This window comes from Phalaenopsis equestris, unplaced genomic scaffold (genome assembly GCF_001263595.1).
Source record: "Phalaenopsis equestris unplaced genomic scaffold, ASM126359v1 Scaffold000203, whole genome shotgun sequence".
Lineage (NCBI taxonomy): Eukaryota > Viridiplantae > Streptophyta > Magnoliopsida > Asparagales > Orchidaceae > Phalaenopsis > Phalaenopsis equestris.
The window spans coordinates 1,770,176-1,788,655 of NW_018164645.1; the positions used below are offsets into that span (position 1 = coordinate 1,770,176).

Genomic DNA, 18,480 nt, shown 5'->3' on the forward strand with positions numbered 1-18,480 from the left:
AAAGGATTCACTTCTTCCTCTCAATCTGTTGAGTCGTCGTTGTGGCTATAAGTGACTTCTTCGGGTTGTCTTCTCTCAAAGGCGGCAAGATTTTGTTACATTTTGAGGATTTTTTACTGTATGTCCTCCATAGTGAACTCCTGACTTCTTGTTGAGGGGTTCTCCTTGGCGGCATGTGTCTTTTTTCTCAATCAATATTTAAGTTGAAATGAAATTGTGGTTTATGGTTAGGGTTTGGTGAATGATGTGGGGACTTTTTTCTGTTGGGGTATTAGGTAAGATTGTATGGATTTCTCATTTAGAACAAGAAAGACAAATCTGTAAAAATTTACGGTTTATCGAGCTCTGATATCAGATGATACCGTTCTTGAGCTTCTAGAAGGTGTTTAAGAAGTGAATTTTGTGGGAAGGTAGTTGTGGAATGAAATGAAGAGAAGAATAAAGACAGTCAACAGTGTTTGGAAGGTGATAGGTGGCTAAATCTGCCGTTGAATAGCAGATTGTGGCGTAAAACAGGCCGAACAGATGTGCAATGAAGTACGTGCAACAAGGAGTTTCTACCAAATATTTCTTAGCAAGATACATGCACACCGCTTGCAAAAGAAATATGATACAACACTACTTAGAACATAAATCAAAGAATACGCTCTCGCAATTACACAAAAATAAGCTGGCGGTCTCAAAACAACAAAATACACATAAATAACCTCCTAAGAAATAGCAAATAGGAAAAAATCGGTTCAAGAAGAAGAAAAGAAAATACTAAAAATGTAATTCAGTTAGCCTAATATCTCCATGATCACGCTTCCCTCGTTAGACTATTCCATAATCATGGGATCCCCCAACTGTTTAGGGTTGGTTTTATTATTATTTTTCTGTTCTTTATGTTAAGTGTTGCATGTGGTGTCAATTCAAATTAATGCAACTATTTGTTGACATGTTATAGTTCTACTGTTTGTGTTCTGCTTCTTTTATTTTTTATTCCCTTCGTTGTTGATGAGTAATATTTGTAGAACTTTGGCTTCTATTTTGCATGCTTAAATCCCTAAAATTTATTTTATATTGTTATATTCGATCTCCAACTTTTTCTATGTAGTCCTTTCCATGCTGCTTGTTTTATTTCCATCACTTATGCATCTTAACAATGTTCTATTTATATAGCTCAACTTGATTGCTAGTAATTTATTCTCTACATAATGCTTGGATCCTTACGCCTTATGTGGTAAAATTACAGCTTTATAGTATTTTCTTGAGTCTCCAAGCTGTTGCGTACTATATTGATTTTTGGAGATATTCATCCACTGTAATCAATTAATTTTCACTTTAGAGATTTCATCTTTATGAAATATCAACTCATCAAGTAATAAAAAAAAGATGATTTGTTTAAGTGCATTTATTGTATTATAAAAAAATGGAATGTATATATATATATATATATATTTATATCCCCTTTATAATATAATATATCAGATGCACTTAAATTTCTTAGCACTTCATATCACTTGATGAGTTGATGGTTCAAATCTACCAAATTTTATGTGTTCTAAATCTTTTGATCAGTAATCCTCAAGTTATTTATCTTCTAAAAATTTTCTCATATATTTTTTCCTTCTTGTTCAGATATCTCACGTAATAACAAACTCCTAAGTACCTCATCTTGAATATGTTTTATGAACATCTACATAAATCATTGCAAACTATACAAACTTGATGCGGCCCTATTGCAATTGGAAAATCTTTAGATTTTAGTTTATACTTTCAACTTCCCTTTCCATGTTTTATCATGCATCTTTGACAACAGGGAATGCTGCTCTTGTTGTTCTTCCAATTGGTTATTGTCAAGTTCAAATAGTTTTCCCCACCTCATTAAAATTTCTTAGGCAATGCTTATGTTTTTTATTGACCAGGCTTGATGTTCTTGCAGAATGCTATGATAAGTAACTCACTTGAATTAGCAACCATGAAGCAGAAAGAAGCAGATGAGAGAGTCTCAAAGCTTCTTGAAGAACAAAAGGTTTGCATAAATTAAATTTTTGAATCACACATTCCTTAACATATTTTCTAGTGACTAACAATGAAATGAGCAGAGAGAGAAGGATAATTCTATCAGAAGGATACTAGAACTAGAAAAAGAATTAGCTGCAAAACAAAAGCTTGAACTGGAAATTGAACAACTAAGTGGTAAAATTGAAGTCATGAAGCATATGGAAAGTGAAGAAGACTCAATTAAGAAAAGGATGGAAGAGATGCAAGCTGAGCTGAATGAAAAAATTGAAGAGCAACAATATCTGGAGTCTCTTAACACAAGCCTTACCTCCAAACATTTTGAGAGTAACACTGAATTGCAGCATGCTCGGAAGCAATTGATTAAGGCAGGACACCTGTTGTATTTTTTATTTTTTTTATTCCATCTAATCTATCATTGATTTAGATTCTTGGTAGATATAGTATGCTACACCTCTGTGTATGATATATTTTCCTAATGTGTATATAAATATCTACTCCTTATGCCGCTGAATTTATTTTTGCATTCTGTTTCAAAAAAAAAAAAAAAACAGGGATTGAGGGATACAATGAACTCCCGAAATAGGGATTGAGAGATACAATGAACTCCCGAAATGCTAACTTTGGAGTAAGAAGGATGGGTGCACTCGATGCAAAGGTTTTTCAAGCTTTGTGCAACGAAAAGTTTTTGAAAGAAGAAGCTGATGTTAAAGCTACGTTGTTGTGTTCTGAGTGGGAAGAACATTTGAGGAACCCAGACTGGCATCCGTTCAAGGTTATCATGGTTAACAATAAAGAGGAGGTTTGTCTTTTCACTATTTAGAAGATTTTTTATGGTTATGCTGGGTGTTTGATTGTGCGCTCCATATGTGTTGGACTACTATCTTTCTTGGTTAATGTAATTTGCCTAGCATAAATTTTATCTTCTTAGTTTCATGCCTTCAGTGTAGGGTGACAAGCCAAACTCCAACATTTTGGAGTTTTGTTTAATGAGGTTTGTTAGCCGTTGAGCCTAATATGAATGGGCCCAAGTTTTCTTTACAAGCTGAAGATCTTGTTTTTTACTAGTTTATTACCTAGTTTTGAAGAACAATAAACTCAGTTGATGATCATCAAATGATGACAAAAATTTCAATTTTTGCTTTTGCTTGCATTAAATTTTTTTTTGTAATTTTATAATACAATCTTCTTTAAGATTTGTAGAACTTAAAAAATATTTTCTTCCATCATTTGTAATGTATATTTGATGCTTTAAATAGTAAAATGCATAATTAAAATTAGCTGGGCACGCACTCATATTAGATCTTTGAATCTTAATATACCTATTTGATCAATGGTGAACTCACGTTTCAATCCATTATGAACTTATTTCCTAAGTTGTAGTATGTTTGTATCTTTCATTCGAGTATTATCGTGGGCTAAATGTACATGTGATATATACCTGAGCTAATTTATGAAGGTACCATCTCATGTTGAAATTTCTCCATCGTTTATGTTAACAGGCACTCACGAGTGATAAGTCAGCTGCATACACCAAATTTTTCTTAATCAAAACAACTTTGGCCGCGTTTGATTTACCAGGGTGATACTAAATTTGTAGATAATAGTCCTTCATTAACTTAAACTATCTTCTTTTTATTAGATTTAACTTCTTTTGACTGGGCATATATTCTAAACGCTTATGATCGTGAAGGGCTAAACACTTATAACCGAGAAAGAACTCACAACAAATGCCCTAAAGATAATGTCTTCATATTTTAGCTCAAAAATCACTACAACTAGCTCTAGGTCATGCTCGGGGTAATTTTTCTCGTGTGCCTTGTGCTATCTAGAGGTATAAACTACAATTATCATGTCGCATTAGGATCAATGTTTTAAAAGACATTTATGGAGCGCGCCTTTTGAGGAGGAGCAATCCTCACATGCCTTTGACGCTTATAAGCTTAGTTTACGCCCCACGGGGGCATATGCCCCGCTATCAGTTTAAGTAAAAAAGAAATAAAACCCTAATTGTGCAGACATCTCGAAGCATGCATCTCTTCCGTAACAGAAGGTCTCCCGCAGTAGAAGAACCATCTGACATCTCTCTCACACTAGAAGATACGATAGCCCCTTCCTCCCGCAGCAGAAGATCCTGCATCAGCTTCTTGTCGTAGTATCTGCTTCGTATTTTGCACACAGCCTGACTAGCAAAAGATACCACACTCTCACACACATCACCTGCTTCGTCCCTCACGCACAACGTAACTTACAGAAGATCACAAAACATCCCACAGCCACAGTCTCTTGCGAGGAGAGCGTTTGCTTCGTCTAACTCAGTCGGGTCTTGATCTACCTGAAAATTGCATGTTTTTAGTGTACATTTCATGATCATTTTATGTACATTTTTAATGATATTACATTTTAAATGAATTTATTTTGCTTGCTTTTGTCTTCAAGTACAAGAAATGAACTTTTAGTGAAAATGATGCAAAAAATGGTGTTATTTGGAGTCAAATCGAGCAAGAGAAAAATTCTGATCTGACATATTTTAATATGTTTTTCTATGCTTAATCTTCTTTACATTTACCACATATTTTTGAATGGAATTACATTTTAAATAAATGTTATTTCATGTTTATCTTATAGATATATCAATTTAGAGCGCAATGGAGCTGAAACGGAGTTGAAATGATGGAGCTGCTTGCAGGGCGGCACCTAGGCGCCAAAAACTGTTGGAGACGGTTTTGGATGACTTTTGGTGGTTTCAGGATATTTTGGAAGTTTCTAGATGGCTATGCATGCCCCATGGAGTGGTTAAATGAATCTAAACACTTGGAGTGGCTTTTGAATGAAGAGATGTGTCTCTTGGAGTGAAAATGTGTGTCTTTTAGATGAAGAGATGTGTCTGTTGGAAAAATGAGGGGTTTTTGCTTCTCTTAAAATAAAGAGGCTTGACGCCTCTCATGACATGTAATTAGAGGAGTCTAGAGAAAAATTAGGAAGTGTTTTAAGAGGAGTTTAGAGTGAGTTTATAGAGATGTAGATTTCTCCATTCTCTGGAGAGATTGGTGAGGGATTTTGAGAGATATGAGTAAGAAAGTATGAGCAGCGCATGGATCTACAGGAGACTTTGTTGGATAGATTTTTTGTTTTTCTTTCAGAGGGAAAAAACTAAGTATTGTGTACTTCATTATCTTGTAATTATTGTAAACATTTTCTAGTGAATTTTCTTTGATTTAAACAAAATTTTTTGTGGTGTTTTATTCATACTCCGTAAGTAAATTTCTTTACTCTTTTATTTTAATATGAAGTAGTGACATGTGTAGGAAAATTTGTTTCATGATAGAATTATTTTTATTTTTATGTGATGAGTAATCTCCTTCGCTTCATTGACATAACTTAAGTGACAATATGTTATATTAAAATCTGTTGTAAGAGAAACTAAGACTCATGAGAGGGGTGATCTTGCAACTAGAGTGCACTCACATTGTCCGGCTGGCTATTGCTAAATAGTATGGGCGGTAATGCAACTTTTAATTAAATATAATTCATGATCTGTTTCTATTAGAAGCTTCTAGGTGACAGATAGTGCATAAAACCAATAGAATACTAAACATACCTATATGCTCGAAAGAGGGTAAACATATGTTCCTTGTCGACACTTAGTTTATTACGCAATTCTATCAATTCTTTTACTGCTTATGTCATTATCTTCATGTTACTTTTCTTTTGCAATGAATTGGATATATGTTTAGATATTTAGATTTGCTTAGAAATTCTTTTATTTCATAAATGTGATAATATTTTTGCCGGTCATTCATTTACTTTACAAATTGACCACTCATATTGTTAAAACTTGTTGAGTAACTTATAAACCCGAAAGGGCTAAGGTTTCTTCACTTGTAAGTATCATATTCTATCTTTGAAAGAGCAGTCGTGATCGTCCGAAGAGGGGTGCAAATAGTTAGGGAGATAAGATTTGATGAACGTAAAATTAATGTTTCTAAGGTGACAAGCTAGATTCTTTTAGCAATTTGGTCTAGAGATTGAAACTGAGGGTCACTAGTAGGTCCTATAGAGATGACACAGTGAGTAATTTAGAAGTGAGAGACTAGAACTTACCCAACACTACTATACATGCCGCACTAACTTTAGATTAACCAATGTTTTTTACACAATCGAAAAAAGTAAATAATAGGTATGTTCCTATTTGTGACTACAACATTATATTTTAAGCATTTCATTCCTATACATTATCTAGGTCGACGCACGAGAAGTGTAGTCTTTAACATCTCAAAATTCTTTGAATCAAATAATCCAGATTAGTTATCTTTAGAATTAATATTTGTATTTAGGAATAGTTGTTATCCTTTCATTTAATATTTGCATTTAAGAGTAGTTGCCAGATAAAACACAATCTTAATCGACCTTCCAACCTAAAATTTGATAATAGTAGACTATAATTTCTCCTAAGAGTTTTTTTACCTCGTTTCTCTGTGAGATCGATACTCTGAGTTTTAAAAGAAAACCCTAATTACTTGAAACGATACGTATACTTGCGTAGTACCTCTAGTGTGTAAACTATTCTCTAAATTTTATAACATTTTGATTTTGCACATTAGCTGCTAAATATAAATTCGGCTCAAGTTTTGGTCATTTTTTGGAAGCTAAATTACTGCGTAATTGCGGGTCGGGTCAAGTTTTTAGCGTCGTTGCCAGGGAAGCTTCGGTAAGAACTTTAGGAGAATTTTTAGTTGAACCTTTAAAACTTAGATTTGAAAATTTTAGTGTTATTATATAGTATATTTAATTATTGTGTTTATTTTAAAAATATAAGAACATTTAAAAATACCAAAAATATTTTTTAGTGTTTCACAAACTTGATATCTATCCTATTAATTAAGTCTCTAGATTTGTATGTGTAGTTCAGCAGCTGCAAACATTGAATTATACGACTCAGAAATAGAGAACTTTTAGGAGGATTAGGAAATTGAAAAGATCTTCAGAAGCTGTTGTAGAAATGATGAATTACTATGAAGATGATATGCTGAATATTTTAACTTCACTTGTTGTAGATATTTCAAGAAAGTTGGGTCATTATGGGATGTGTCAACATCGAGAACCTCTATTCATTGAAGAAAACTCATTTGGACATTTGGTTGACACTAACTCATTTGAAACTATGCATGAAATAGATAATTACTCTAATAGTCCTTATTTTGATTACTACAAACTAAGCTTGGAGTTTCCTTCCAAATTTAACTGGAATAACAATAATGATGGAGGAAACCAATCATGGGATTACAAACAAGATGATCCTTTAGGTAATCGGAATAATCAGGAAAACTATAACTTTGGAAATTCTTTTCCTTTTGAATTTAACTCTAACCCACCATATGAGGAAAAGGAGATGTCTATAGAAGAGGGTGTTTATCAAATAGAAAGTCAGTTGAAAAGTCAAGGGGTGCTATAAGGAATATAGAAAACCAAGTGGAGCTGATTGTTGACTCAAGTAATATTAATCTTCCAGATATTTTACCTAACGACCCTCAGATAAACCATAAGGAGAATAATGATGAGCATGATAAAATTATCAAACTAAAAATTAGAAGAGAATTGGAGGATATATTTCAAAAGTACCTTGAGTTGAGAAATGAGGAGATGAAAATTGAAAGACCAATGGAAGAAATTCCTAAAGAATTAGAAAAACCTATTTCATCAACCAAGTTAAATATAGAAAGACCTCCTCTTATAGAAAGAGAAAGACCTCCTCTACCATATAATCAGTACCAATGAGATGAATTAGAAGATAACTTGAGACTGAAGAACATCCCAGTGGAATTTGATTTAAGATCTAAATTATTTAGGGAGAATCTAACTCAAAATTTAAGAGACCTAGAGTTATCATATAGAGATCCATTTCTTGTGAATTTTAAGGATGATATTAATATGCAAATTGAGAATACCATAAAAGAATATTAGATCTAGAAAGAAATTTGAGGAACAATAATTTGAATCAATTTGAGAAGTTAAATGAAAAACTGAAATTCGAGAATTTAGTAAGAATCCCAGGATCCGAAAAAGATTGGGTGTTTGATCAATGTTTACTTAAATAGAAATTTGATCCGAAAGCAAATCCTTTGTCGGGCTATCAACGTTAAATCAAGCGTTTCGTGGGAGGCAACCCATTGTTATCAGTGTGGTTTTTGCAAGTCGTGATTGTTTGTGTTGTATTGAGTTTGTTTTAGTATGGATTGATCAGTTTGAATGATGATTGATGAATGTTTGGATTGTTAGTGGTTTGATTTTGTAACTTTTAATTATGTTTAGACTCGTTGATGTTATCTTATAGTAGTTTGATTAACGAGTCCACTATGACTCGGGTCTTAACCTGATTTGAGTTTTACAGGAGACATCTTCAGTTTGGATAGTGATAGTTCCATCTCAAATTTGTTACTTCCATTCTCTGTCCTTTTTTTCAATTGGTAGGAGTCATGAACTTATTTGATTAGCAACTTGAGGATGATCTTGCACTGTCTTTATAACTGTTAGAGGGGCTTACTTAAAGGGATAAGGTGATACCTGAGATTGGTGCACGCGATCCAACATATCAGAGATAATCATATTCATGGGATTAGACTTTATAAAATCATTTATAAGTACCCAATTTATTAGTGTAATAATTCCGTTAGAAATTGGAAGTAAGGTATTAAGGTGCAATGAGTTAAAAGAAGAATTAACCTCATTTATCATGTGTTTGTGTTTGTATTACAACAATATAAAGAACTTGGAGAAACTTAAATATATATTCTTATGTTGATTCATGTTATGTTTTTTAGACCTTTCTTTAGTTCTATTTTATTTTGTCATATTTAGTTTAGATTAACTTTCTATTGCCAATTGTTCTGTCCTGATGAATACTTGTAGATGTTTTTGACAGACATTTGTGGTATATAGAATTTCTGAGCTATTTTTCTTCCTGTTTATATTTTCTGTACTGAATGCTATACTTGTTAAAAATCAAGTTTGGGGGAAGGAGGAAAAACATAAATTTTAAAATTAGAATACTTCCTTTTAGTTTAATATTATTGAAAGCATGTTTTAGGCTAGATTTAATTTCTCCTGTAGTCATTCTATTGTCATTCTATCCTAAATATGCATGTATATGAATTTGATAAGATGTTGTAGTAGCTGGTAGATTCAGCTGATAGATTTAGCTTTTACTTTTTTTTTCTGCTACATTTTATGGAATTAATTGCAAAATATTTAAAAATTGAAGTTTGGGGGAATGAAGAAAAATAAATTTCAAAGTTAAATTTTATTTGTCCTCTGTAGCTTGTATTTAATTTGATATCACATGTGGTATGTGGTGTTATCTTTAAGATACTAAACTTTTGATTTTTTGGAATGATATAAAATAACTTTGTAGAAAAGTTAGTAAAAGGATGAAACTAAAATTATGATATTTAGTATAAAATAGTAGAGAAATGATTTTACTATTTATAGTAGGAAAAGTAGATTTTTTTTTGAAAAATTAAGGATTTTTAGAATAATACTTTTTTAAAGAATTTAGATTCTATAAAAATTCTTTTTCAAAATCTAATACTAGATTTTAAGTTAAGGAAAGAAAATGAGTTTTTAACTTTAGAAAAGGGATAATGAAATTCAAAATCATTAAAAGTCTATCTAGATATATTAATCCTCACAAAAAAAAAAGTACGGATTAAAAAGATACCGAAAGGAAGAGAAAAAGAAAAGAAAAAGAAAAGCAAAAGCAAAAAGAAAAGATAAGTAAAGTATGAAAAAAAAGAGGAGAAGCTTGAGGAGTATGACATAATTAAAATTTTGTTTCACTTGAATCTTTCTAAGAAAGAAAATTTAAGATAAATTATTTGCTTAATTTTGAAAGTATCAATCAAAATTATTTTCAATAGGGCTGTCAAAAAAACTCGTTCGTGAACAGTTCGTGTTCGGTTCATCAATGAGTTTGTGTTTGATTTGTTCGATAAGTAGACAAGACGAACATGAACAAATTTTTTTCGTTCGGTTAGTTAAATGAATCAAACACGAACAGTGATGCGTTCGTTCGTGTTCGAATCGTTATTGTTCGAAATATAAAATAATTTAAAATAATTATATATAAAAAAATTATGATATTCAAAAAATTAAATTTTATAAATTATAATATATAGTAAAATAATAATAATAGTATATTAATATACTATATTAGTAATATACTGATATATATATTATATATTTATATAATATAAGTTATATAATTAATTTATATATATTAATATTAGGGATGTCAAACTGGCTCGTAAATGAACCGAACACGAACACAAGCTCTATTCGTTCGTGTTCGGTTCGTTTACACCCCTAATTTTCAATGTAGATGTCATAAATTCTGAAATTAATATATTTTTAAAAATCCAAAGTTTGGGGAAAACTTCAATTATATCTGAATTAAATAGAAAATCAATTTTCATAAATTTAATACTAAATGTTCTGGTACCTTAGATATCATCTGCTTTATTAGAAATTCTTCTAAGTTGGACTATAACATTTCTAAAATAATTTTTTAGTTATCTAAAAAGTAAACTCACTGCCACAGATTAACAATTTTAGTTTTTAAAGTTATAGTGTTACTTGGGGACAAATAACATTTAAGTTTGGGTGTATTGATCTACCTAAAAATTACATGTTTTTAGTGTACATTTCATGATCATTTTATGTACATTTTTAATGCTATTATATTTTAAAGGATTGTATTTTGTATGTTTTTAAAGTTAGAAAATGAAACAAAAACGATGTTATTTGAAGTCAAATCGGGCAAGGAAGAAAATTCTAATCTGACACATTTTAATGTATTTTTATGCTTAATCTGTTTTACATTTATCATATATTTTTGAATGAAATTAAACTTTAAAGAAATGTTATTTTTATGTTTATCTTGTAAGTATATTAATTTGGAGCACAACGAAGCTGAAACGGGGTTGAAACGGAGCAAAACGTGGCAAAACGGTGTAGCTGCTTGCAGGGTGGCGCCTAGGCGCCAGTGACGACGAGAAAATGACGCCTAGGGGCCAGAAATGGCTGGAGACGGTTTTGGACTTTTGGTGGTTTCGGGATGTTCTGCAAGGTTCTAGATGGCTATGCACGCCCCTTGGAGTGGTTAAATGAATCTAGACACTTGGAGTGGCTTTTGAATGAAGAGATGTGTCTCTTGGAGTGAAAGGGTGTATCTTTTGGATGAAAAAATGTGTCTCTTAGAGAAATGAGGTGTTTTTGCTTCTCTTTAAATAGAGAGGTTTGACGCCTCTCATGACAAGTAATTAGAGGAGTATAGAGAAGAAATTAGGAAGTGTTTTTGGAGAATTTTGGCGTGAGTTTATGGAGATGTAGATTTCTCCATTTTCTGGAGAGATTGGTGAGGGATTTTGAGAGATATGAGTAAGGAAGTATGAGCGGCGCATGGATCGACAGAAGGCTTTATTGGAGAGATTTTTCGTCTTTCTTTCAGAGGAAAAATGCTAAGTATTGTGTTCTTCATTATCTTGTAATTATTGTAAACACTTTTTAGTGGATTTTTAAACACTTGGATTTTCTTTGATTTAAATGAAGTTTTCTGTGGTGTTTTATTCATGCTTCGTAAGTAGTTTTCTTTACTCTTTTCTTTTAATATGAAGTAGTGGCATGTGTAGGAAATTTTGTTTCATGAAAGAATTATTTTTATTTTCATGTGATGAGTAATATTTCCTTCGCTTCATTGACATAATTTAAGTGGCAATAGATTATGTTAAAATATATTGTAAGAGAAACTAAGACTCGTGAGAGGGGTGATCTCGCAACTAGAGTGCACTCATATTGTTCAGCTGGCTATTGCGAAATAGTATTGCCGACAATGAAACTTTGAAGGAAATATAATTTACGATCTGTTCTATTAGAAACTTTTAGGTGACAGATAATTGCATAAAACTAATAGAATACTAAGCATGTCTATATGCTCGAAAGAGGGTAGGTAGACATGTTTCTTGTTGACACTTAGTTTATTACATAATTCTATCAATTCTTTTATTTTATATGTCATTATCTTCATTTTATTTTTCTTTTGCAATGAATTGGATACATGATCAGGAATTTAGATTTGCCTAGAAATTCTTTTATTTCATAAATGTGATGATATTTTTACCGGTCATTTATTTACTTTACAAATTGGTCACTTGTATTGTTAAAATTTGTTGAGGGACACGAAAGGGCTAAGATTTCTTCACTTGTAAGTATCACATTCTACCTTGGAAAGAGCAGTCGCGATCGTCCGAAGAGGGGTGCAAATAAATAGAGAGATAAGATTTGATGGACGTAGAATTAATGTTTCTAGGGTGACAGACTAGATTCTTTTATCAATTTGGTCTAGAGATTTTAACTAAGGGTCGCTGGTAGGTCTTATAGAGAGGGCACGGTGGGTAATCTAAAAGTGAGAGACTAGAACCTACCCAACACTACTATACATGCCGACACCAACTTTAGATTAGCTAATGTTCTTTACATAATCGAAAGAAGTAAATAATATGTATGCTTCTATTTGTCACTACAACATTATATTTTAAGCATTTCATTCTTATACATTATCTAGGTCGACGCACGAGAAGGGTAGTCTTTAACATCTCAAAATTCTCCGAACCAATTAGTCCGGATAAGTTATCTTTAGAATTAATATTTGCATTTATGAATAATTGTTATCTTTACATTTAATATTTGCATTTATGAGTAGTTGCTAAATAAAACACCATCTTAATTGACCTTCAAACCTAAGACTTGATAATAGTAGACTAGGATTTCTTCCAAGGGCTTTCTTACTTCGCTTTTCTGTGGGATCGATACTCTGAGTTTTAAAAGAAAACTCTATATTAATTGAAACGATACGTATACTTGCTTAGTACCCATAGTGTGTAAATTATTCTCTAAATTTTATAACATTTCGATTTTGCACACTAGCTGCTAAATAAAAATTCGGGTCAAGTTTTTGGTCATCTTTTGGAAGCTAAATTACTGTGTAATTGCTGGGCGGGTCAGGTTTTAATTTATAAGCACACATTTTAATGCTTTGTAAAGAATTAATATGCAGATATCACTGTATCTACAATGAGTTTATTGTAACTACAATAATTTTATTATAGCTACAATAAATTCTGCAACTTCGCATTAATTTTGATCTTCTATTTTTTAAAATTTTGATGTGTGGTGTTAGTTATTAATTTGTAATGAAAGGAATGGATTATGTGACTGGTAGCAGTCGCACTAGCAAGGGCTTTGCATGGCAATGTACAATAAACACTCCGAATGAAAAATATTTTTGTTGTAAGTTTTGCCGACAATTTGTGCGTTTGTTAATTGTAATTAAAGTAATTTTTGTTTTTCATAGGTTGATTCTTTTGGTTTAAGGTGATATATTTGATAATATATTTTATTGTGTGATGTTTTGAATAAAAAAATTCTTGATACTAAATTTATATTAATAATTTATAAAAAAAGCATATTGTACAATGCATATTTTCTTTATGTTAACATGTCATGTTGTTTTCTCCTGTCTTATTTAGCTGTTTGTGCTTCATTGGCATGAGTTACTAGTCAACTTTTAGCTTTTTTGGCACTCTTACATCTATGTTCCATTTATCATAACCAGCCGTTTTTGTGCAGGAAGTATTGAGGGAAGATGATGAGAAGCTGGTTTCCCTGAAGGAGCAATGGGGTGACGTCGCGTACCAAGCTGTGAAGAAAGCTCTGTTGGAGCTCAATGAGTACAATCCTAGTGGAAGATATATTATACCTGAGCTCTGGAATTTCAAAGAGGACAGGAAAGCTTCATTAGGTGAAGTCATTGAATATGTGCTTCAGCAGTGGAAAATAAACAAGCGTAAACGGCCTTAATTGTACGTCTAATTCTCTTACAATGAGCTGCTTTTCTTTTCTTTTTTTTTCTCTTTATGCTGACGTAAGTTTTGTTATACTGGAAGAAGCAATTTATCTGCTTTTTATCTGCTGCTCATGGTAGCTTGCAGTTTATTGCTTGGGCCTTGAGTTTTTTTCTTATCTGCTGAGATTAACCAAATGCATTGTTCTTTTTAGCTTATATTCTTTGGGATAACTACATACTTAGCACCCGAAACATTGATGTTTACAAAATCTAGCACCCAGGTAATATTTTTGAATAATCTTAACGATGTATTTACGCGTGCCACAATCAAATCATTGAGAATTTGAGAAAAATAAAAAGCATGGGTTTGGGTTTTATCATGATTTTTTATATTTGAGTGAGAATTTGAAAAATGGATGAATGAGAGTGCTAAATTTGTAAATAGCAATGTAACTGATTCTGATTCCTCGTCTTATGAATATTATTATTATTTTAATTTTTGTTCTTTCGCATATGAATAAGATTTATCAAAGATAAGATAATGAAAATTAGATTTGAATGATTTGAAGTATCAATATGATGAATTCATTAGATTAATGTTCACGTAACATAAAGAAAAAGTGATGGATTTAGGGTAACGTGTGATAAAAGTTGTGCACATACTTTTATGCTACTGGAGTTTTTGGTACTGCTCTCATCCTGCAACACACACAAGGTCTAATGGAGAACGAGGGTTCTTAAATTGACAATTTTCTAGAATGACAATTTGATTGTTTTAACTAAAATCATCAAGTGCTCCATTAGATGGCCTATGTTGAGTCCATCACTTATAACATTGTTTTAGCATTTAAACGTCCGGATGACGGTTAGGATAAGCCGACATGCGAGCCACGGCGGTGTGGCCGTATCTGTACACACAAATTGATTTTTCTTTTTGTTTTTACATGATGCTATGTTCAGCAGAAGGTTAGCAAGGACGAAGTAGAAAGAAAAGTCAATTATAAAAAAGGATGAAGCTGGAAGAAGAGCTGATAAGAAAAAGGATGGAAGAGATGCAAACTGAGCAATATGTAGAAGTGTATCTTATAATTCAAGCTTCGCCTGCAAGCATTTTGATAGCAACGCAGAGTTGCAGGATGCTCAGAAGCAACTGATTAAGGTTGAATTTTTATTTATTTATTTATCTATGTTAAAATTTTGCTGTCATCTATGTGCACAAACTCATCTATAGTTGCTCTAGATTCTTGTTGGGTAGAGTATGCTGCATTTTCATATATATTATATATATAAACTGGCTTGTTGTTCGCGTATATATATATATATAGTTTGTGTATAAGTATTGATGCATCATCAATTAATTTATCACTCGAAACGATGAGACATTTTTTGAACAAAAAATGTTTCAGATTAAAATTAAAGATCATTCATGGCCCAAATTTTAGCAATTTTATAATCAAACTGACCATCACGATAAGATGAATCCAATGATATCAAAATTGTTTCTATGGGAGTCTAGAAAGATCCATATCAAGTTATTAAAGCATATTTAGAGGTTTAGGATTGTCAGTTGAATAATTAAATGAATTCCAAATTTAATATGCTTATAGTTAAATCAAGTGTTTTGATGGTAGTAATCCAACGAGCATGAGCTCGTTTAATTCTAAGGTTATTAAAACCCACAAATCATTAAATAAACCCCTTTGATTAAACAAGATCAATATGGGTCATCCGATTAGGTTGTCAAATGATCAAATAGTCGCTTTCTCATGGGCTATAAATAGGCCATATCTTTTCAATTAGGAGGAGAGGAGGAGTTGACTTCAAGTGTTATTCTGGAATGAATACCCGATGATAACTTCCGGCCATAGTAACCATTTTTTGAGAGGTTTGATGGAGAAGTTCAGAGATAATGAGGAGGATTTACATATGATTTTTATTGATTTAGAAAAAGCTTACGATAAGGTTCTAAGAGATATCCTTCAAAGAGTTCTTGAGAAGAAAGGTGTTGATATGACTTATATTCAAGTCATTAAAGATATGTAAACAAGAGTTGTACTTGTGTTCGAATAGAAGGAGGATTGACCAATATTTTCCTTGTTTTGTTGGTTTACATCAGGGATCAGCTTTAAGCCCATATCTTTTTGCTTTTGTTATTGATGGTCTTACTGGGCACTTATTGGTGTATGCTTTTTGCTGATGATATCCTTCTCATGGATAAGACGAGAGAAAAATCTCAGAAAAAACTTGAATTATGGAGGTCTACCTTGGAGTCTAAAGGCCTTCGTTCGAGTAGAACTAAAACTGAATACATGAAATGTAATTTTAGTAGTAGTAGCTCTAGTGACATAAATGTAACCATGGGTGATCAAATTATTAAAAAGTGTGAATGCTATAGATATCTCGGGTCTATTGTTCAAAGTGATGGTGATATTGATGGGGATGTTATTAGTAGAATTCAAGTTGGTTGGTTGAATTGAAGGAATGCTTCGGGCCTATTGTGTGATAGAAAAGTAACGTTTAGACTGAAATTTTTTTTTATAAAATGGTGGTGAGACCTGCAATGCTCTATTGCGCTGAATGTTGGTCTTTAAAAGAGAAACATAAAACTAAGTTAAGTGTTGTCGAGATGGGAATGATTAGGTGGATGAGTGGCTTTACACTTAGAGACAAAATGCAAAATGAATATATCTGTGATAGGGTTGGTGTTGCTCCTATGATGAACAAAATTAGAGAGAGTCGTCTTAGATGGTTTGGTCACATTAAACCTCGACCATCTGATGATTTAATTAGAAAAGTGGATGTTTTAGATTCGACTTATGTTAAGAAAGGTAGAGGTAGACCTAGGAAGACTTGGGCATATTGTATAAGAATGATCTTAATTTATTAGAATTAAATGAAAATACGACACTAAATAGGTCGCAGTGGAGAAAAATGATTCATGTAGCCGACCCCACTTAGTGGGATAAGGGTTTTGTTGTTGTTGTATAATATGATAATTTCAATTGCCTTTTATTGTTTATTAAAAAAGAATGTTCTTGAGTGAGTTAAAAATCCAGTTTGTTATAATCCCATTGTTGAATGCTAACATGAGTGCCTTTTTTTAAGAGAAAAAAAAGGGTATTGATAAAGTCATTGTCCGATAGTTAAATGCTAGTTCACTTATAGGTGACAATTAAAGCTTTTAATAAATTTTGAAAATTAAATGTTATTAAAATAGATTTTGTTTCTCTTTGGTTTATTATTTTTTCTATTAGGTGATATATTTGATCTTGTATTGTATTGAGTGATACTTTTAAATACAAAATATTGATACTTAGTATTTTAGTTATACTTTTCATATTAATAATTTATAAAAGAAAATATATTATTCACAATATATCTTTCTTTACCTAGTACTATCATGTCATTTTGTCATATCTTGTTTCACTATTAGAGCTTCATGGACATGGGTTGTTTGTGAACATTGAGTTTTTTTTTTTTTTTGGAAAACTCAATTAAATGTGATTTTTATCCATGTTCCTTTTATTTATCGAGTTATATGAAACAAAAGCAACCTTTTTTTTGTGATATATTATAACTAGCATTTGCAATTTTATTTTGATGCGAGAAATATTAAGAGAAGATGATGAGAAACTGTTCTCAGAGAACAATGGGGTGATGCTGCCTACCAAATTATGAAAAAAACCTTGTTGGAACTCAATGGTACAATCCTAATGGAAAATACATTATACTTAGGCTCTATATTTTCATAGAGGACAAAAAATATGACATTAGATGAAGTGATTGAATATGTCCTTCAATTTTGGAAAATGAACAAAGATAAACGGGCTTTAACTTCACCTTTTATTCTCTTAAATGTAACTAATGCTATTGAATTTTAGTCTGAATGAAGTGGTTGCCTTAATTTCACCTGTAAATATAATCTCTGATGTGAAAAATTCCTTCCTGCTATGACTACTAGGGCTGAATGTGAATGTTCACAAGAAGTAATTTCCTTATGCTCTCTATAGATTATGCAATGTGTCATGAGCCATTCAAAATGTTCTTTCCATTTAAACTTTAAAATCTTTTTTAAACTCATAAAATCTAAATTTTTACATGATTTATTAATCATTCAGCTGACCCTCTCGCACCCTTCAATTTTTTTATTTGAATGTTTGATGCATTCCTTTTGTTATTGATTGATATAAATACTATTTTTTAGGATTTTATGATTGATAACATTTAATTGACACACATTGAAAGAAGGATATTTGATGAAAAGTCCAAGAAATTTATGGAAGAACATAATTTATCTAACTATATATAAACACATTTTAGTTCAGGTTTTATTTTTTCCCAAAATATGGTTCTTACAATAACTCATTGTACTTGGAGAGAAATAGATGTGACTCTTGCAAGAATGTATCAACTAGAAAGGCAACTTAATCAACCATAAAGCTTTCATGTCAGACATTTTGGTGGTAAACGTCTTCTTGCATGCATTATCAAATAACATGTTATCTTTACTCCAATTAAAAAAAGACCTTCCAATAATTCTAATCTAGAGCTTGATGAAGCTCATGCAAAAATGGTTC

General features: G+C 31.7%; 1 protein-coding gene across 3 annotated transcripts in view; it reads left to right on the forward strand.

Annotated features, from left to right (window-relative positions):
• LOC110022908 (factor of DNA methylation 5-like) overlaps nt 1–15,132 on the forward strand; it is a 36,800-nt gene extending 21,668 nt beyond the window's left edge. Inside the window, exons 4-8 of one of the 3 annotated variants that reach the window (XM_020722063.1) lie at nt 1,925–2,014; nt 2,088–2,372; nt 2,591–2,806; nt 13,687–13,919; nt 14,864–15,132. In XM_020722063.1, the coding sequence (XP_020577722.1) occupies nt 1,925–2,014; nt 2,088–2,372; nt 2,591–2,806; nt 13,687–13,917 (822 nt within the window). In that variant the 3' untranslated portion in view covers nt 13,918–13,919; nt 14,864–15,132. Of the gene's footprint in view, nt 1–1,924; nt 2,015–2,087; nt 2,373–2,590; nt 2,807–13,686; nt 14,068–14,863 lie in introns of those variants that run through there. The other 2 variants (XM_020722061.1, XM_020722060.1) reach the window with 2 other exon arrangements.
• The last annotated feature ends 3,348 nt before the right edge of the window (nt 15,133–18,480 follow it).